At 46.6% G+C, this 21,180-nt stretch overlaps 1 protein-coding gene across 3 annotated transcripts in view; it reads left to right on the forward strand.

Moving 5' to 3' along the window:
- LOC147124569 (xanthine dehydrogenase-like) overlaps nucleotides 1-21,180 on the forward strand; it is a 268,524-nt gene that overhangs the window by 195,836 nt on the left and 51,508 nt on the right. For all 3 annotated transcript variants that reach the window (XM_085989524.1, XM_085989530.1, XM_085989522.1), the window contains 3 exons: nucleotides 1,611-1,840; nucleotides 14,219-14,328; nucleotides 20,078-20,182. In XM_085989524.1, coding sequence (XP_085845650.1) covers nucleotides 1,611-1,840; nucleotides 14,219-14,328; nucleotides 20,078-20,182 — 445 coding nt within the window. The remainder of the gene's footprint in view (nucleotides 1-1,610; nucleotides 1,841-14,218; nucleotides 14,329-20,077; nucleotides 20,183-21,180) is intronic.

Consider the following 21,180-nt stretch of genomic DNA (forward strand, 5'->3'; position numbering starts at 1 on the left):
CCAGCCTGCCATCGGGATCTGTAAATGTTACTGAGTGAATGAATTCACCTTTTCTTGACAATTGTCAGCATGCAGTGAAGTACTCCACTTGTCATGGTATTAATACAGGTGTTCTTACACCATCGACAGCAATCCCCCCCCATCTACCACATCTGTCACCTCCTCAAGGAACTCTTAACAGGTTTGCAAACACAATCTTCTTTTTTGAAATCCATGTTGGCTGTTTATAATTATTTTATTTTATTCCAGATATTTAGTAATTTCATCTTTTAATTAAAGTTTCCAAAATTTTCTCTACTACAGATGTTAAACCAAGTGGCCTGTGATTACCCAGGTTAGCTTTGATCCCTTTTTGAAAATGGGTGTTGCATTAGCTATGCTCCAGTCCCCAAATCACACATCCACTCTTAATAGAACCTGTAAATATAACTTCATGGTTTTAGTTGTTGTTGGATCATTCACAACACCGGAGTAGAGGATATCGGAGACTCTGGCTGAAGGGAACCGAGGTGTGCATCTTGTTTCTGAGCATTGCTGGTCCTATTGGATCCCTTACAGATGGAATCAACTGATATGAATCGAGGGCCACATGTGGCACAGTGACCTTCTAGCACTGAGACTACAGCTATAATCTGCTGGGATGCTGTATTCTACCTATCTGGTATTTACAAACACTGCTAAGTCAGGAACTTTGACTGAGCACCTAAAGGGCATAGTTTCCCCTCAATTTTGTGAAAATAAGTGAATAATACAGTATTCTCTGCTTTACACTCCTATCTTTACATTCCTATTTTTTCACCCAAATTAGCCAGCAGAAGGAAATTTACCCCTCAGTGCCTAAAACTTCCCACCCACAGTTGGTAGAAAATCCTGTTGCATAAAATTCTGTGGTATGCAGAATCACGAAAAACATTTGACAGGTCAAGCCATTCATTTACCAATTAGGATTCAAACTTGGTTCTAAGCAAGCTCATATTAGCTCATTTTTGTGTCCATGGGCTTGCGCAGTCTTAGCTTTCATCTTGGTTCAAAACTCAAATAACTAATAGTGATTTTTAGAAGAACGACTCCTGTCCAATGAAGTTTGGAAAGAGCCTTTAGCTGCCTTGGCCTTGAATCTGGAATTCTTTCCCTAAACTTCTCCACATTGCTACCTCTGTCCCCCAACTTAGAAGAAGCCAGTCTTTTCGACCATGCCTTCAGTCATCTCTCTTCATTCACTTACTGCTTGGCATCAATTTCTTCTTCCTGAAGTGCCTTGAAACTTCACTGTTTTAAAGATGCTATATAAATCTGTGTTGTTGTTGAATGATCATCTCACCAAAATGACAGCACTGTTGCATAAATTTTTCAAGTGATAAATAGTATCACTAGGTGATTTTTTTAAACTCCCATGGATGATGGCAAATCCTAATTGTAATTAGAGGTTGTGCATCTTTCAACAAATGAGGAAAACCATATCTACAATAGTTGATCTAACATTGCTGCTCAAGTTATGAGTTAAAAGTTCTATTTTTTTTAATAGCAGAAATAAAAGATGTTGATCTTCAGTACTGTTTCAACCGCTGCCTAATCATATGGGAGTTAACCATACCCATTTTCATACTAAGATTCACAGCATCATGCTCTCCAGATGGCAGAAGGAGTGAAGGTCACCTACCAAAATCAAAAACCACCAATAGTGACCCTCGATGAAGCTATTGAGAAGAAATCCTTCTACCCATCACCTGGAACAGAGTTACTTGTTGGAGATCCTGCCGGTGCTATTTCAATATCTCCTTGCAAGGTTGAAGGTGAAATTAGAGCAGGTGAACAGTACCATTTCCACATGGAAACACAGGTAACTTTCTTTACATTTAATGGATAGAAATGTAATTCATTACATATTTTACGTAAGAAGCACACAATGGGCCAGAAATTCCAGGCCAGAAGCGTGAGTACGGTCGGGTTACTCACGCATCTGGCCGTTGGAAATGCCGGCGTTCAGCAGGAACAGCGCATGCGGGGAATGCCGGCATTTCCAGACCCGAGGTCTATTCACAGCGCGTGCGACTGCACAGGCAGCGCTTGCGCAGTGAACTTTGTAGATTTCACTGATGGATTCAGTGAGGGTAAGTCCCTAGAACTTGCACTTAAAAAAAGCAAGTGTAAAGTTGTTCATTGGCTGGGGAAGGAGATATATTTTATGGAGGAGCTTATGAAATGCAATATTTGGTTTGGGAAAGGGAGGGAAGTTATTTTAAGAAATTTTAACTAAGTTTTAAACTTTAATTTTTTTTTTTTAAACGGGTTTTCAGAACGGTAGGTAGAAGGAGCAATTGTGGCTGTGTGAATGGAATGTGAGAATGAGTTATGTATGTATGTCCACATATATTCCTTTACTAATGTGTATGAATGTATATTTTTAATTATGATTTTCCAATAAGTTACTTTCTCTGAAAGTCATAATTAAGTAATACATTCATACACATAAGTAAAGGAATATATACATAACACGCAAAGGAATATATACAGACATACATACTTTCAGAAGCTCCACGATAAGAAATATCTTCCTCCGCAGCCTCTGGAGCAACTGTACCCATGCTTTTTTCATGTGTAAGTTGTAATGACTGGACCTCACTGAAAGCATTAATGAAAGCGGCGAATTATACTGCGCACGCGCTGCCTGTGCAGTCGCACGCGTTCTGCCTCTGAACCCCTTCATTCAGAGGACAGGAAATGCCGGTTTTCCCCACATGCACTGTGCATGCTGAAAACCGGCATTTCATCCGGCCAGATGCGTAAGTACCCCGACCGTATTAGCGCATTTGGAAGGGAATTACTGGGCCAACATTTTACATGTGCAATTGTTAAATTTTTTATTTTATTGACAACTTGCCCCCTCGCATCTGCGACTGAGGGTCCAAGGAGGTGCATTGCGCAAGAGGTCATCATCGTACGTATCCTCACACTGTTCCCTTTGGGGAACTGTATGAAGTGGTGGAAGGATTTATGGCCGTGATTAACGCTCATTCCGTGACCGTAACCATCTTTGAACCAGCCATTAGGGTGGCTAGTCCTATGGCGGGCGGGTTTTACGGGCTCCCACAACCCATCTGAGGGGGGGGGGGGCCACCAACACCCACGGACGCAAGCATCCCGCTGGATGTCCACCCAGAATTTAATGTTGGAGCTCTGACTCCACTTGCCGGGACTGTCTGGAGTGGGGTTCAAAACCCTACTCCTTCTGGCCCAGCGGCGGGGATGCTTACTGCTACGCAAAAGGCCCACTCCGCACAAAAGGTGACACCCATACGTTTCCTGCGCCTTTTCCCTCCTCGTGACTGGAGCCCTATGCTGCCATTTCACGTTGCTAATTGGATTGGGCCTTTGTCATATCGGTAGGATCCCCGCCGCTGGGCCAGATCAGGGTAGGGTTTCGAACCCCGCTCCAGACAGTCCCGGCAAGTGGAGTCGGAGCTCCGGCTCTAAATTCTGGGTTGACATCCAGTGGGATATTTGCGTCCGTGGGTGTGGGTGGCCCCCCCCTCCTTGTATAGCTTGTGGGAGCCCGTAAAACCCTCCCGCCATAGGACTAACCGCCCTAATGGCTGGTTCAAAGATGGTTACGGTCACGGAATGAGCGTTAATCATGGCCATAAATCCTTCCACCACTTCATACAGTTCCCCAAAGGGAACAGTGTGAAGACACGTATGACGACGACATTGCTAAATAAATAAATGGAATTAAAAAAATTCTTTTAGGGCTTTTAAAAGTCTTTAAATTGCTTTAATTCTCTTTAAAACTACTTCAGATTACTCAAAATAATGTAAACATTTTAAAAAGTTTATGAAAGTTACCAAAATCTTCAAAAAACTTCCAAAAACCTATTTAAACTGCTGCTTTGCATGTAAAAATGGTTAGCAGCTTGACAGAAACATTGGGGGCGTGTCCAGTGAAACTGAGACCTCAAGGGGCGTGTCTCACTTGCACTGCACGCTCCTGACTTCGCGCTGGCTGCACTCCTGGGCGGCGTGACGTCATACGCTGCCCGGGATTCTTCTTTTGGAAACACCAATTCCAGGCGTCCCTGGAGCTGATCGGCAGTAGCGCGGGGTAAGTGTAAAGCGCTGCAAGCCTCGTTCTGGAATTTCTGGGCCAATGTATAATTTTGTTTATAAATTTCATCCCTATTTTAAGATTGAAGTTCTGGCAAAAAGCCCATGAATCCCAAGCCCAACCTTCTTGCTCGCTTCCTCTAAGCCCTGACTCCAGGCCTTCACAGTGGACCTCCCATTCACTTCTCGGTTTCAGCACTGGGTTCCTGATTGATCCAGAATGTATCATGGAAGACACTGGTGCTGGGCTATGCATGGAGCAGGAACTTTTCCCCAAGGGAGTATAGGCCTACATGCTACTGTTCATGCAGAAGTGGGATAAGTGATAGATGTGGAAGCTGATTTGAACAGCCATAAAAGAAAAGAGCGTGGAAAATGCAACAAGAAATATTGTAAAGAAGCATTGGAATGGCTTCGGAGTTGAGAATGAGAAGCATTGGAGGGAAGGCGCTTACTGGCTCCTGAGTTTGATTTGAATGTACCTGAACACACCCTGTTGAGTGAGGTGCATTTTATCCATTATTTGCTGAAAGGACAAGACTTTATAGCCTTGTCGAGAAGCTGGATAGCCCTCTCATGCCAGGGTCTGAATCCACTGGTGAGAGGTATACCTGGGAGTTCTTTGTTAAGGCCTGATTGGGGAATGGGCTGACAGACCCAATGGAATATTTAGCCTTGCACAGGCCTCCTTCCAGATAGATAGTGCTTGTACTGGCCGCGCTAGACGTGCTCCTATCTAGCTATCCAGCAAGTTAAACACTCATTCAAAAATAATTCTTCTGAAGCGGTTGCTGTTTTGAAGCTTTACTTGAACAAATTTGTGAAACTGTAAACAAAGACAAAGTATGTTTTGTACATAAACTGAGTACTATACATTCGATATTACATAAGATATAAACATATTCACAACAGTAGAATAGACTAATTGTATAACTAACTAACATTTGGACTAACTTCTATAACTATCAAATATTAACCTTTTATAAACATAGTATTATCAAAATATTACTCTGACAACGTTGCTATTATGCTAAGGAACAAAGATACTCACAGATATTGCGCTTGGCCTAACATGAAATCAGATTACATTGGATTGTAAATGGAACCTCTCATGGCAGATTCTCCATTACTCAAGTCAGGTTCTTCCTGGCAAAACTGCTTCCTGGGGTCAACAGGAAGAAAGGTAGGAAGGTCAAATGACCTCTCACAGGAAGAAAGATCAGATGACCTTTCCAGCATACAAACTGTTAACACAATAACCACCACCAGAGGGTGCTATTGCATGTAAAAATGTCCAGAATGTCACATAATGTCCATCGGTCCAGAACAGTGCTCGTGTAACTAGAGGTCCCCTTTACTCCCTCCGGTATTTTGGCTGAGTGTTTGAAGGGCATGTTATATGTTAAATGATTTCAGCTTCCATCCCCACATTTGATGTGAGGCTGCATTCTAAGCCATAATTCCCCTGTACTGGGTCACTCAACAGTAGGATTTTAATTTTCAGCAGTGGTGGACAGCGGATGGTGGCGGCTCGGCCGCCTGTTATAAACCCGCCCGGTTTTCTTGCCATTGAAATCAAAAGAAAGAAAAATTGGGCGGGGTCTATAGAGAGCAGCTGATCACTGGTGCCTGTTTTCTGCTACCGCTGAAAGTTAAAATCAGACCTATGGTGTCCCTACATAACAGCAGTGTAGGAGTACCTTCACCACATGGACTGCAACAGTTCAAGACGAAGGCTCACCACCACCTTCTCATGGGCAACTTGAGATGGGCAACAAATGGCAGCCTTACTAGCAATGGCCATATTCCAAGAATGATTTTTTTTTAAACGTGTTTCACAACCACCTTTCAAGTGTAGCCACTGTTGTTATGTAGGGTATTGCACACATCAAAGTTCCACGTCAACATTGAGATAAGTGACCAGCTGAACTGTTTGGTGGTAGATGAGGGATAAATATTGGCCAGAACACCCGAGAAAACTCCCCTGGTGTCCCTTGAATAGTGCCATAGAGTCTTTTGTGACCACCTGAACCTGATTAATGTCTCATCCTAAAGACAGCACATCCACAATGCAGCAGTCACTTAGTGTTGCTGAGTATAACACTGAAGTGTCAACCAAGATTGTATGCTCAAGTCCTGCATTGGGGCTTGAACCTACAATCCTCTGACTCAGAGGTGAGAGTGCCAAGCTGACACAACTATAATTAAATTACCCGAAATGTGGCCAAAAGTCCTTGATAACTTGGAAGACGATGAGTCACCGAGAGCAACAGTGAAAGCGGACCTGGTCGGGGACGGAGTGGAACCAGGGGAATAAAGAGTGGAGGACAGAGAGAAAAAAAATTGAGGATTGACATCACGGGACTGCAGTTAGGTGATTGATTGGTGACTACTACAGTTTTTTTTAGCCTCTAAGCTAGCTAAGAAACTAAATTGCTATAACTACTTAATTGATTTATCAAGTCTTAGTTACTAATTTAATTAAGTAATAAAACTAAAATAATTGATAAAAATTAATTAACTAATCAAATAAATAAAGAAGATTAGATAGACATGGCAGGGCAGGTGGTGTCGTAATTGCAGTATGTGGGAGTTTGTGAAGACCAGCGAGATCCCGAGCAACCACCTCCTGCGGTAAGTGTCTGCAGCTCGAGGAACTTCGGCTCAGAGTTGTTCAGCTAGAGTCCGAGGTGCAGACATTACAGGGCATCAGGGAGGGGGAGAGTTACCTGGACACTTTGTTCCAGGAGGCAGTCACACCCCTTAGGTTAAGTACTTTAGAGTTCGTCAATGGTCAGGGACAGGAGGGTGTAACTGCGAGTCAGGAAGGTATGGGGACCCAGGATGTAGTGATGGAGGAGCCTCGGCCCTTGGCTTTGACCAACAGGTATGAGATACTTGCCACCTGTGGGGATGAGAACAAAGACTGCAGGGTGGATGAGCAAACTGACCATGGCACCATGGTGCAGGAGGCCATTCAATTGGAGGGAGTGAAAAGGAATGTAGTTGTGGTAGGGGACAGTATATTCGGAGGGATAGATACTGTTCTCTGCAGCTGCGACCGGGAGTTTCAAAGGTTGTGTTGCCTGCCCGGTGCCAGGGTAAAGGATGTCTCCTCGCGACTGGAGAAGAACATGGAGTGGGAGGGGGAGGATCCAGTTGTCATGGTCCATGTAGGAACCAACGACATAGGTAGAACTAGGATTGAGGTTTGAGGAGCTAGGGTCGAAATTAAAATGCAAAACCTCACAGGTAATAATCTCTGGATTGTTACCTGAGCCACATGCAAATTGGCATAGGGACAAGCAGATTATGGGGGGGGAAATTGAGTCTTGCCCCCTTTGGGGCACTAACTTCGCCGGGGCACTACTTTTAGCACCACGAAAAAATTAGCACCCCCGCGGCCGAAATTCATCGGTAGCGCCCCAAGAGGGAAGCGGGGCGCTACTGGAAGCACCCTGCCTCCCTCTTGGGGCGCTGCGAGGGAATATCGTGGCTTTACGTGCCGCGGTACTGCAGGTCTTCCTCTACTACTTAAAGGGGAGGGGCCTAGCGCAGCGCAGCCCGGGGCCCAATGGGCCACCAGGGATCGGGGTGCCGGCAAAAGAGCCCGGCACTCGCGAAGTGCCAGGCTCACAGAGCGCAGCCAGCACTCCACAGGGGGGCTGGTCAGGAGGCTGGGGATGGCAACCAAAATGGCCGCCCGAAACATCGCCTTTAATTAGCGCCACCCCGGCACATAGCATCTGGCGGTAAGTCAGGGGACGATACCGAAGATCACGGCCGGGGTGCTGTGCACGGCGATGACGCCATCACCAGCGCCACGGGGCACTAACAGTTACCGCCGTCGCTAACCTCCCGCTGAATTTCGCTGGAGGCGTTGGCAGCGCCTCGCCCGGGCGCTAGTTGCTTTGCGCCTCATTGCGCAAAGCAACCAAATTTTTCCCCCTAGAGGTTTAAATGCATGGCTCAAAGAGTGGTGTGGGAGACAGGGATTTCAATTCATGGGGCACTGGCACCAGTACTGGGGAAAGAGGTAGCTGTTCCGTGGGGACGGGCTCCACTTAAACCAGGCTGGGACCAGTGTCTTGGCAAATTGAATAACTAGGGTGGTTGATAGGACTTTAAACTAATGAAGGGGGCGTAAGAGGATTCAGGAAAGGGTAAATTCAAAAGCAGTAAGAGAAATGTCAAGGCTGTAGAGCAGAGTAGTGATCTGGGTAAAGATAAGCAGAGTGGGTCAGGAAGGGACAGAAAGATTAATAAAGGTAATAGGGCATTAGTGACTAAAGTGACATCAGTGGAAAAATAGAAAAAAGTTAAAGCTAAAGGTACTATATCTGAATGCACAAAGCATTCGCAACAAAATAGATGAATTAATAGCGCCGATAGAAATAAATGGGTTTGATTTAATAGCCATTACAGAGACGTGGTTGCAGAGTGACCAAGGTTGGGAACTAAATATTCCAGGATACTTGACTTTTAGAAGAGACAGGCAGCGTGGAAAAGTAGGAGAGGTATCCCTGATAATAAAGAGGAAATAAAGACAGTAGAGAGAAAGGATCTTCGCTTGGAAAAACAAAATGTAGAATCAGTTTGGGTGGAGCTAAGAAACAACAAAGGGCAGAAAACACTATAGGCCCCTTAACAGTGGTTGTAGTGTCGGGCAGAGTATAAATCAGGAAATTAGAGATGCATGTAACAAGGGTAATACAGTATTCATGGGGGACTTTATTTCATAGACTGGGCAAACCAAATTTGCAGAAATAGTGCAGAGGAAGAGTTCATGAAATGCATTCAAGATAGTTTTCTAGATCAGTATGTCAAGGAACCTATGAGGGAATTGGCTATTTTAGATCTAGTACTGTGCAATGAGACAGGGTTAATTAATAACCTTGTAGTAAAGGAGCCTCTGGGGAGCAGTGATTATAATGTGATAGAATTTTATGTTGAGTTTGAGAGTGATTTAGTTAAGTCCAAAACTAGGGTTCTAAACCTGAACGAAGCAAACTACGTAGGTATGAAAGGCAAGTTAGCTAAGGTAGGTTGGGAAACTAGATTAAAAGATATGACAGTAAAAAAGCAATGGCAAACGTTTAAAGAAATAATTCATAATTCGCAACAAATATACATTCCCTTAAGGAATAAAAACACTACGGGAAAAATGGTAAATGAGAGAAATTAAAGATAGTATTAGATTAAAGGAAGAGGTTTAAAATGTTGCCAAAAAGAGTAGTAAGCATGAGGATTTTAGAATTCAGCAAAAGAGGACAAATAAATTGATAAAGGGAAAATAGAATATGAGAGTAAACTAGTGAGAGATAAAACAGACTGTAAAAGCTTCTATAGGTGTGTAAAAAGGAAAAGATTAGCCAAGTGAATGTGGGTCCCTTACAGGCTGAAACAGGAGAAATTATAATGGGGAATAAGGAAATGGCAGCGAAATTAAGCAAATACTTTGGCCGCGATTTTGCCAACCGTGGCGGGTATGGTGCGGCCAGGGTTGGTAGTTCGGTCCCAGCCCGCTGCTGGCGCCATCCTGCTCTGTTGAAGTGAATTTATGATGATTGGGATTGTTGAGCCTGCCCAGCGAAGTTCCTGGCCAATTAAAAGGAAGCAGGTCTGATGATGTAATTTGATGACTTGTCATCAGCCAGTTTCCTTAAAGGGGCCACGTCCAAATTTACTTTGACAGTTGTGCTGTCAGTGTTCTACAGCATTGAGGCGCTGCAAACACTGACTAGCGCTGCACAGAGGTGCACGGCTGCACCCAGGCTCTCCCATGACTCCCTCCATATGCTTATGGAGGAAGTCACAGCACGCAGGGAGGTTCTCTTCCCTTCCAATGGGAGGAACAGGAGACCAACGCAGCCTGGTTGCACATTACACAGGAGGACACAAGCAGGGATGTCGTCAGGAGGACCGGGCTGCAGTGGCGCAAACCTTTCAATGATCTCAGTAGATCACGAAATGTTACTGCAAAGCCACACTCAACCTCATCCTGCTGTGCCACTCATCACATCCCCATCACTCTGCCTTCCCTACCCTACTCCTGAACATCCTTACTCACACCAACTTACCTTGCAGCTCCACCCATCCCTCTCTGTCAACATTATCACTTCCCCATCTCACTAGCCACCCCTCACACTCGCCCTCATCCTAGTCCAATCATACCAACTAACAACACACAAGGGTAGGCACTTGGGTGTTTTAGCCAATATTCATGTGAAGTTTCTGTTAATGTGCTGTCAAACATTGAAATCTTTATTTTCAACACTGTGTTCTTGGACAGATTTATGTGCACCTTTGGAAGTGGCTTAGTGAGTTGCAGTGAATGGTGAGATATAACAGTACCCCCACCCCCTGCAATGTTGATGAGTGTGAAAGGAATGGCTTGGGTATTGGAGGGATGCTTTATGGTGTTGCTGTGGGGTGGTGCCAACATGGCGCATCATGTGACAGCCAGGGTGTGCAGCATCAAGTGAAGTAAATGTGGCCATGGTGAGGCCATCCCTGGCGTCCTGGGCAGCAATGTGGTCAGGTGCTGATGTCCTGTGTCCTGTACAGTATCAGTTGATTGCTGAGAAGGTTGGTGCTGATGTTGGTGTGCCTGGTGCTGCTGGTGTTGGGGCTGATCGTGGTGGGATTTGAAGGACCAAGGTGAGATATTTTCAAAGGCACCGATGCTGATGGAATAGATGGCAGGTGAGGTTGAGATGACAGAAGCGATCTGTCAGTGGTGAGAGAGGTTGTTCCAATGAGGTGACACTGGATAGAGAGTTTGCTCCAAACACTTGCAAGTTGCATAAAGCTCAACCTGTCTTCCAAATGCAGTAAGCAACAGCTTCTGACCTTGGTAAGTGAAGACCTACGAAAAGAGAGCTTTTATAGACCATTTGCAGCTGTCAAGTTAGTAAATCGTCCCATGCTGACACATAACCTCCCAGAGATGTCGGGGAACATAGGGTCTAATGAGAGGGAGGAACTGAAAGAAATCAGTATTTGTAGGGAAATGGTGTTAGGGAAATTGACGGGATTGAAGGCCGATAAATCTCCAGGGCCTGATAATCTACTTCTTAGGGTACTTAAGGAAGTGGCCCTAGAAATAGTCTTCCAAAATTCTATAGACTCTGGAACAGTTCACATGGATTGGAGGGTAGCTAATGTTACCCCACTATTCAAAAAAGGTGGTAGAGAGAAAACGGGGAATTATAGACCGGTAAGCCTGACATCGGTAGTGGGGAAAATGCTAGAATCCATTATCTATCTATCTATATTATATATATATATTTATTTTTATATATATATATATAAAAGGATCATGGTGTCTGTCTGTCTGTGCATCACATATGTTATATCAAAAGAAAGCTTATGATTAGAGAAGTGTCATAGGCGTATTTACTTTTTGGTCAAACAAAAATTGTTCGGACAGTAGACAAAAAAACGGGGGAAAAATCCGCTCATTAGCGGTTGACCAATCCTACCGCTCATTAGCGTTGAGTGACGAGATGGTTGACCAATCCACGCGCTGCGTCACGGGGGGGCGTTTGTGGGCGGGGCCTAATCCTTCAAACTGCCGTTAGTGAGGTGAGTGGCGGCCACTACAGACCGGCCGGGCCTGAAGCTCAAAATTTCTTTCTCTCTCTCCTTCCCCCCTCTCTCTCTCTCTCCTCCCCCCCCCCTCTCTTTCTCTCTCCCTCTCTCCTTCCCCCCCCCCCCCTCTCTCTCTCTCTCTCTCTCTCCCCCGAAGCGGGAGTGCACCCTTGCGGCCATCAGGCGCCATTCCCTCCTTCCTCCCTGACCAGCGAAAAGCAAGCTGCAGCTAATCGTGACAGGTGAGGACGGTGTTTTGTCCGGTGACTCGGTCGGCGTGCCGCAGCGCGAGCTCAGCTGGGGTGACGGCACCGGGCCTGGAGAGGGAGGGAGTGGGGAGGGAGAGAGAGTGGGCAGGGAGAGATAAGGGGAGGGGGAGGGAGAGAGAGAGGGTGAGGGAGGGAAAGAGTGAGGGGGTGGGAGAGGGAGGGAGAGCTCGCCTTCTTTCTTCCTTCGCAGGGGTCCATCGGGCCAGGCCTGAGGCGCTCCTTCCCCCCCCCCCCTCTCTCCAGGCTAATCCCGAACTAAATCCAGCAGTCTGTCTCTCTTCCCCCCCGTCTTCTCTTCTTCCCCCAGTCTCTCTCTCTCTCTCTCTCTCTCTCTTTCCCCCAGTCTCTCTCTTCTCCCCCCAGTCTCTCTCTCACTCCCCCAGTCTCTCTCTCTCTCCCCCCGGTCTCTCTCTCTTTCCCCCCAGTCTCTCTCTCTCTCTCTCTCTCTCCCCCCCAGTCTCTCTCTTCTCCCCCCAGTCTCTCTCTCTCTCTCTCTCTCTCTTCCCCCCCAGTGTCTCGCTCTCTTTCCCTCTCTCTCTCCTTCCCACACAGACAGACAAACTCATTTTTTTATATATATATATATATATATATAAAAATTATTTCTACTTTTTTCATAACAACATGCCCTCAAAAAACCCTCGGCACCGCTGGGCACTCCAGCTAGTAAAAGATGTAATAGCAGAGCACTTGGATTTACAAAAGGTAAATCGTGCTTGACTAATCTACTGGAATTTTTTGAGGATGTAACTGGTAGAATAGATAAGGGAGAACCAGTGGATGTGGTGAATTTGGACTTTCAGAAGGCTTGCGATAAGACCCCGCATAAGAGATTAGCGTGTAAAGTTAAGGCACATGGGAATGTTTCCCCTGGCTGGCCAAGCCAAAAACAACGGGCTAGAGTGAACTTCCCTATCTGGTCCCTCATGAGAGGGGGAAATATTGACGCTCCTTCTAAGTTGACCTGTTTGCCACCCACTCCGAAGCCTGCTGCCCTGAGTTATAGGCCCTGCCAAATCCATTCTCACTTCTCACTTTGGCAGAAGATCGATGCTAACCCCGGATAATCTTGTAAATGAGGTTTGTGCCAAAATTATGGTGATCAATCAGGAGAACCTCTGGGGAAATCCCCGATGCACGTGTCTCGCTGTCTTTGCTGAAGCACTGCTCCTACTTTGTCCAGGGACTGCTTCAGCCCTGGGTTTCATCGCTCTATCATTTCCCTCCCTTTTTAAAAAAAAACGAAATAATAGGATATTGATCGGTTTTAATAAAAATAATGAAGACATTTAATTGCAGTTATGCTGTTAATAGTTAAGTACATGATTTAAAAAAAAAAATATATATATATACACACATGCTAAATGAAGGTAAGTGCAATTTTGCAGGACTAAATACATTTTAAACCAGTAGAAGGAATCACAGAAAAAAACATAATTGCATTGAATATAAAAGTAAACTGATTTCCAAGCAAATATTAAAGCAAGAGGATTTTTTTTTAGAAATTGATTTGGAGAGCAAACAAAATACAAATAATTAAGCGATATCATAATTTTTTATATATATTCTGACATTTTGTCTATGATGACACCGATATTCGAGTCCCAGTTGTTTCTTAGAATAAGGTAGTAGTCTGAGACGGGCATCTTCGTTGCCTCTGGCCTGCTCCCTGGCAACCTTTTGTTGAGGTGCAGAGTGGTTGGAGTTCTGGTGGGATGGATCCCCTGCCCATTTTCCACTGTCTGATTTACACTGCAACAACAGTCTGTTGGCAACAGCAAATCCAAGCCCTACTCTAATCTATTGTATTGCAGAACATCTGAAATACTTTATAGGATATCCGTAGAAATAAAACTGCTGGTTTGAAAGGACACCAAGTACTGTGATTACCCCAGGGGTTCTAATTTTGTTTTTTGTTTAATGAATTGGTCTTTTATAATTTCTTGCCAAGTTGCTGATCTGTACAGATGAGATTGTTTCTGTTCCAGAGTCACTAACTGTTTGAATATTAGACTTCTCCAGTAGTTTGCAAAGTAAGTTTCGTTTGCACCATATAGCATCTACAAAATTGATTTTTAAAAATAATTTAATTAGAATGAAACGCGTGAAACCGTATACTCAATGTTCATTGCGGAACATTTTGGGGAGTTTCCAAGAGATTTAACATTAATTAGCCATTGCTTAAATTAAGGTTGTCTAACTCCAGAGAGTACATTAGAAATAATTTTTGCACTGTACTATTTATCTTCGGACAGATCTGTCGATGTGTGCCTACTGAAGACAGTTTGGATGTCCAGGCAGCTAGCCAGTGGTTGGACTTAGCCCAACAGGCCATTGCCGGCGCCATTGGAGTACAAGTCAAGGAGTAAACAGATTTTTGTTTTTTAGTACATTGTGACTAATTTACTACAATGTCTTTATAGCTCACAACAACAACTGTATTTATATATCGCCTTTAAGGTAGTAAAATGTCCCAAGGCGCTTCACAGGAGCATTATTAAACAAAACGTGAGACCAAGCCACATAAGGAGATGCTATGGCAGGTGACAAAAAGCTTGGTCAAAGAGGTAGATTTCAAGGAGCATTTTAAAGGAGGAAAGAGAGGTAGAGAGGCGTAGATGTTTAGACAGGGAATTCCAGAGCTTCGGGCCTTGGCAGCTGAAGGCACAGCTGCCAATGATGGAGCAATTAAAATCGGGGATGCTCAAGAGGCCAGAATTAGAGGAGCGCAGATATCTCTTGATGAGGGGCGGGGGGGGGGGTGGTAGTGGTTGTGGGGCTGAAGGAGATTACAGAGACAGGGAGAGGCAAGGCCATGGAGGGATTTGAAAACAAGGATGAGAATTTTAAAATCAAGGCGTTGCTTAACCGGGAACCAATGTAGGTCAGCGAGCAGAGTTGTAATGGGTGAACGGGACTTGGTGTGAGTTAGGACACGGGGAGTAGAGTTTTGGATGACCTCAAGTTTACGGAGGGTAGAATGTGGGAGGCCAGCCAGGACTGCGTTGGAATAGTCGAGTCTAGAGGTAACAAAGGCATGGATGAGGTAGGGGCAGAGTCGCCAATGTTACGGAGGTGGAAATGGGCGATCTTAGTGATGGCGCGGATGGTCGGAAGCTCATTTCAGGATCAAATATGACACCAAGGTTACGAACAATCTGGTTCAGCCTCCGACAGATGCTAGGGAGAGCGATGGAGTCAGTGGCTAGGGAACGGAGTTTGTGGCGGGGATTGAAGACAATGGGGGAGAAATTCAGTTGTTAGCGCCACCCATTAGCGCCTTAAGAGGGCGATAGGTGGGGCGCAAAGTGGCTAGCGCTCAGGCGCGGCGAAACCTGCGCCTCTCGCGAAATTGAGCGGACATTTAGCGGCGGCGCAAAACCGCAACGCCCGCTCAGCTGCGCGCGCAGATCCTGACGTCATTTCATGGTGCAACGCCCTTGGGCCGCCCCCCTCCTTTCCGCCTGGTGCTCCCAGCGACTGGTTGACTGGAACGGTTCCCAGTCGCTGTGGGGCTGGGGGGGCGCTATTTAAAGGGGGCTATTCCTGGCTTCTTTGTGGTAGCCATTTTTGGACCACTCCTTCTGTGAGAGAGAGAGATTTGCAGAGAGACAAAGGGAGAGAGCTTTCGGCATTGAGTCAGTGCTCGCAGAGGTATTTCTGGCTTCGGCCCAGAACTTTGTAGTTGGTTTGATTTTTCAGTGGCATAACCTTGAGTGGCCACATACTATGGGGGCTGCAATGGGTGGAAACGTTGGGTTTCTCCATTGCATTGAGAGGGCTCAGAGACGCCGAGAGAGAGTGCCAATCATGGCCAGACGGAGGAGGGCCAACAGGCGTCAGCACAGGAGACCTTACCCTCCCAGGGTATTCCGCCAACAGTTCTCCTACCTCAACATGTCTGAGGAGCAGTGTTTTCGGAGGCTTCGATTCAGCAGGGAGGTGGTCACTGAGCTCTGCCACCTGCTTCAGCCAGATCTGCAGCCTCAACTGAGGAGCAGGACGTCTCTGTCGGTGGCAGTGAAGGTGATAGTGGCTCTCAAGTCGCCCATTTCGTTGTAGTGTGCTGCATGCTGCATAACCTGGCAATCCTCAGGACTCGGCCACTGCCACCAGACATTGGAGCACCAGCAGAGGAGGAGGAGGAGCACCAAGACGGGAGGGAGGCACAAAGTGCAAGGACCGTCCGTCAGCGGCTTATTGCAAGTCGGTTCTAGGCCCCCTCTGAGGGAATGGCTTGTGCCATTGAAAGAACATGAATGGAACTGTTCTGCAACCCCTGAGCCGGTCAAGGCAACAAATAGTTCAAAGAGCAAACATGCACAATCTGAATAAAGACACTTATTTATTTAACAAACTGTGTGCCCTTCCCGCATGACAAAGTAATAGAGAAAACCCCCCAAAAAAGCAGTCAGACACATAACTGGCTCTCACAACCTGGAGACAATGAACAAAAGAGTAAACAAAAAATGACCACGATCCTCGGCCTTCACTAAAAAAAATTAACAGCATTTTGCCACACCTCCTACTTTTTGCCCTTCGAGGGTGATCTGCTTCGCTTGCGAGATTGGCCCTTTCCCATCCTGCAGCTCCTCCGCAATGGGACCCCAGTGGCTGCAGCAGCAAGGCTGGGGGAAGGCTGCTGAGTGTCAGAAACTGAGTCGGCAGATGCCCTTGAGGGATGGCCTGGACCAGCTCTGGGCCTGGAGGGCCCGGCTGCTGACTGCTCCAACTCTGCATGGGCGGCAGCAGTCTGTCCTACGGGTGGTGGCAGCTGCAGTGGAGAAGTGACAGTGTTGGCAGCAGGAATGCTGCCATCCTGACAGAGGACAGGCACTCCCTGGTCGGACGACACACTGGCACTCCCACGGGGCAGCACTGCAGCGTGCGGAGCAATCTGCTGAAGCACAGACTGCTGGCCTGCTGCAGCGCAGCGAGGGCCCCGACGATTTGTGCCTGATCCAGCGAGGGTGGCAGCAGTCAGTGCTCGTGTGGCCTCAATCTGCGTCTGCATCAGACCAGCCACTGACTGCATTGCACCACTAAGCAGTTGCGTGGAAGCTGCCTGTGCTGCACCAAACTCCTGCAGACTCCTTGCCAGTGCTGCGCCGAAGTCCTGGACACTCCTTGCCAGTGACTCAATGGATTCGGGCATCCTTGCCACTGCAGCCATGAGCTCAGTGTGCCTCTGCTCCGCCTGGGCGCCCATTTCAGCGAGGAGCCACACCTCTTCTGCGCTCACTGTAGCAGGACTGGAGGCCAGACTCTCCCTCCGGGGAGAAGGCCGCCGAGCTTCCCTACCCACGCCTCCCCCCCCCCCCCCCCGCGTTGCTGCAGCCCGCTGGGCCCCGGAGCTTCACCCTCCTCAGACCCTTCTCCCCTCCAGGGAAGACGTGTCCCCATTATGGCCATGGGCTGCCTTGGTTGAGGGTGGCACTGATGGTCCGGCTTCCTCTTCCTCCTCGCCTTCAGAATCACTCACAGTGGCAGCTTGAGGGCCCACCTCCTCACCTGGCGAATCAGCATCTGAAAGCAGGGAGGTACAAGAGTTGCTTTAGCGTGAGGACAGGGCGGCAGCGAGGGAGGCATGAGTGCTGCAATGCACTGTATTGGTTCGATAGTGGCAAAGGATGCTGGTGTGAGGCACAAGTGGAAGGAGAGAGGTCAAAAAGGTGATGACCTTACCATTGCTGTCCAGAACGGGGTCAGCATCTCCAGTGGCGACGGGGCCAATCATCCGGCCTGCCATAATGCGCTGGACTCGCTGCTCCAGATCGCTGAGGTCTTGAAGGTGAGGCCGGCCTCCCCCGGTCCATTGCTGCTGCCTCCTGTTATGGGCCAGCTTGCCCTGCAAGAGAAAGGACGGGTTCTGAGTAGTGTGATGCCCTGATCTTGGCTGCACTGCCTCCCATGGTGGAATAGCCCTTAGTGTGTAAAGTGCTGAATGTGCGTGAGTGTTTCATGAAAGGCCCATAGGTGTTGGATGAGGGCTGGGCATTGGGGCTTTCAGGACCCTTTGGCCATAAAGTGAGGTGCACATGCAGGGATGAAGAGGATACTGAAAAGCGTACTCACCCTGACAACCCAAGTGAGGTCGTTGAACTTCTTCCTGCATTGCACAGGGGCTCTAGGCACCATGCTGCTGGAGGTCACTCTGTAAGCCACCTCCCTCCAAGCTTTGCGATAATCGGTGGGCAGTGGCCTCCTGCCACTGTCCGGAAACAGGATAGATCGCCTGCGCTCCACCGCACCAACCAGAACCTGCAGGGCCCCCTCACTGAACCGCTGCGCTCGCTCCCTGGCCTTCTCCATGGTCCTAGGCGTTGGAATGTGGCAGCAGGTCTGTCCAGGCCGAGAATCAAGGCTCCGATGTGCAGGGTGTGGCTGCAATCCAAGATCGACCCTCCCCTTTAAGAGCTGACCGGCGCCAGCGTGTCTGCGTGCAATCGCTAACTGGCTGCACCTGCGCTGTGCCCGCCCTCGGTGGTAGCGCCTCGCTTCTCCGGCTTAGTGCCTTAGGACAGTCGTGTAGCGCCTCGCTTCTCCGGCTTAGTGCCTTAGGACAGTCGTGCAGCGCCTGTTTTAGCGATCCAAGCACCTCCTGGGGCGAAGCAGGTCAATTTAGCTGTAGGTGGCGATAATTTGCGCCGGGCGCTAAATTTCGCACCCGCTCGAGTATAACGCCCCAAACATGGCGATACTGAATTTCTCCCCCAATGGCTTTGGTCTTCCCAATATTTAGTTGGAGGAAATTTCTGCTCATACACTGCTTGTCAGACATCCAGTATTGGAAGAGTTTAGATACAGTGGAGGGGTCATGAGAAGTGGCGGTGTTGTAGAGCTGGGTGTGGTCAGCGTACATGTGGAAACTGATGCTGTGTTTTCAAGTGGTGTCGCAGAGGGGGAGCATGTAGATGAGAAATAGGAGGGGGCCAAGGATAGATCCTTGGGCGACACCAGAGGTAACTATGCAGGAACGGGAAGAGAAGCCATTGCAGGTGAATCTCTGGCTACGATTAGATAGATGAGAATGGAGCCAGGCGAGTGCAGTCCCACCCAGCTGGATGACAGTGGAGAGGCATTGGAGGAGGATGGAGTGGTCAACCGTGTCAAAGGCTGCCGACATTAGCAGTAATGTTGGAAATTGTACAAGACATGCTTTAGCATAATCACTGGGTAAAGTGTGGCATACAAGTTTAATCTTTCACATCATAAATTGTTAAACTCACAAAAACACTTATTAGCAGAAAATAAATAAGGGCACTGATATGGCAGTCACAGTTACCAAGCTACTTTTGTCTTAACTACACACTTTCATCACCATATAGACTACTATAAATAAATATGATGGTGTGCTGTCATTTTAATTTGTCGTCTTATTTTCTTTCCCATGCTGCTTATTCCCTCCCAACTGCTTCAGTTGTGAATATTGGATAATACAGATCACAAACTTCATAACACCCGATGTCCATGGCAGCCAAGAGGATGTTGTGTCTTGATTTCTTTCTCTTCATGCCATGCTTTGGGATTATTTAATGCATTAGTTGATCGCCTGTGGCGTTGCACATGGGGAAATCAAGGCCCAGTACAGTATCAGGTTAAGCAGGACCATAGGTTGCGGGGATAATTGAACCGAGGCAATTATCAGCAACCTCAGACAGGAAAGTATGGAAAACGTGCAGGTTGAGTTGGTGCTCTGCTGAGGTTTGTGACAAGGTGACGTTAACAGGGTAACCGAAAGAAAAATATTACTGCTGATCTATGGTTATCTAAACCAACAATATGCAGCATTGTGGTAAAAATAGAAAATGCTGGAAATACATAGCAGGTGTGTCAGCAGTTGGAAAGAGAAAAGACCAGTTAACATTTTGTGTTAATTGGGTTGTGACAAAGGATCTACACCCGAAACATTAACTTGTCTTTTGTCTTTACAGAGCTGATGAACTGCTGTGTATTTGCATCATTTATTTGATATTTATTTCACGTGTTGAGCATTTGAAGTTTTAATCTCTAATGTACAACATTATATTCTCCTGAACAGTTGCCTTTTACTCTAGTATTAACCAAAAATAATTATAGGGTTTAATCATTTGGAAATGTTTTTGTTTTCACAGTATTAACATCACAGCTAAGCGTTTGGGTGGAGCTTATGGAGGTAAAGGTTCTCGTGCCAACTTAGTAGCTTGTGCTGTAGCAGTGGCTGCCACAGTGCTTCGCAGGTAGGATTCAGTTGAATACGGTTCAAAATGTACTGTTGGCTTCTTCATTTTGTAGTTTACAGAAACCTAACAGTATCAGAACTTGTAACACGTGCTTTATTCCTGCTTTTTGTGCATACGTGAATGAATCATATTAAAAGCTGGGATTGTTCTCCTTAGAGCAGAGAAGGTTAAGGGTAGATTTAAGAGAGGTATTCAAAATTTAGAAGGGGTTTTGATGGAGTAAATAAGGACAAGTTATTTCCACTGGCCGGTGGGTCAGTCTCCAGAGGACACAGATTTAAGATAATTGGCAAAAGAGCAGGAGGGGAGATGTGACTGTTTTTATGCAGTGAGTTGTTGAGATCTAGAATGCATTGCCTGAAAGGGTGGTGGAAGCAGATTCGTTAGTAACTTACAAAAGGGAATTGGAAATGTACTTGAAAAGGAAAAGATTTGCAGGGATATGGGGAAAGAGTGGGACTAATTAAATACCTCTTTCAAAGAGCTGACACAGACACATTGGACCAAATGACGGCCTCCTGTGCTGTACGAGTCTATATTGTAGAGCCAATTATGATCCTTATATGTGGATGAAACTTGGTCTTGAGAATCTGCACTTTCGGGAGATGTCATGGCCAATATATTTTGCTCTGGTGGCAATGTTGCAAAGTAGGTCTTTGGCCCCCTCATGTCTTCATGCCCCGTGTCAGAAGATTGCTTTGAGGGCAGAAATGGCTGGCATCCCAGCGGTACGGGTCCCTGCCCGAACTTCCACTTCTGCTCTTCCCCAATACTACTAGAAAACCAACATAAAGCAGGCAGAAAATCTTCCTTAACAACACACCAATGGAAGAGTTATCAGTCTAATAACAGAAATTTAATTCTGAATCATCCTAAATACTACTTCTGGCCCCCTCAATAGTTTGTCTTGCACTGAGAACAGTAATAATTTGCATTTATTTAGCACCTTTTTTAATGTAGAAAAACATCCTAAGCCTTATCTGCATAGGCCCAAT

This window comes from Somniosus microcephalus, chromosome 1 (assembly GCF_052327205.1).
Source record: "Somniosus microcephalus isolate GS21.2 chromosome 1, FLI_Smic_1.0, whole genome shotgun sequence".
Taxonomy (NCBI): domain Eukaryota; kingdom Metazoa; phylum Chordata; class Chondrichthyes; order Squaliformes; family Somniosidae; genus Somniosus; species Somniosus microcephalus.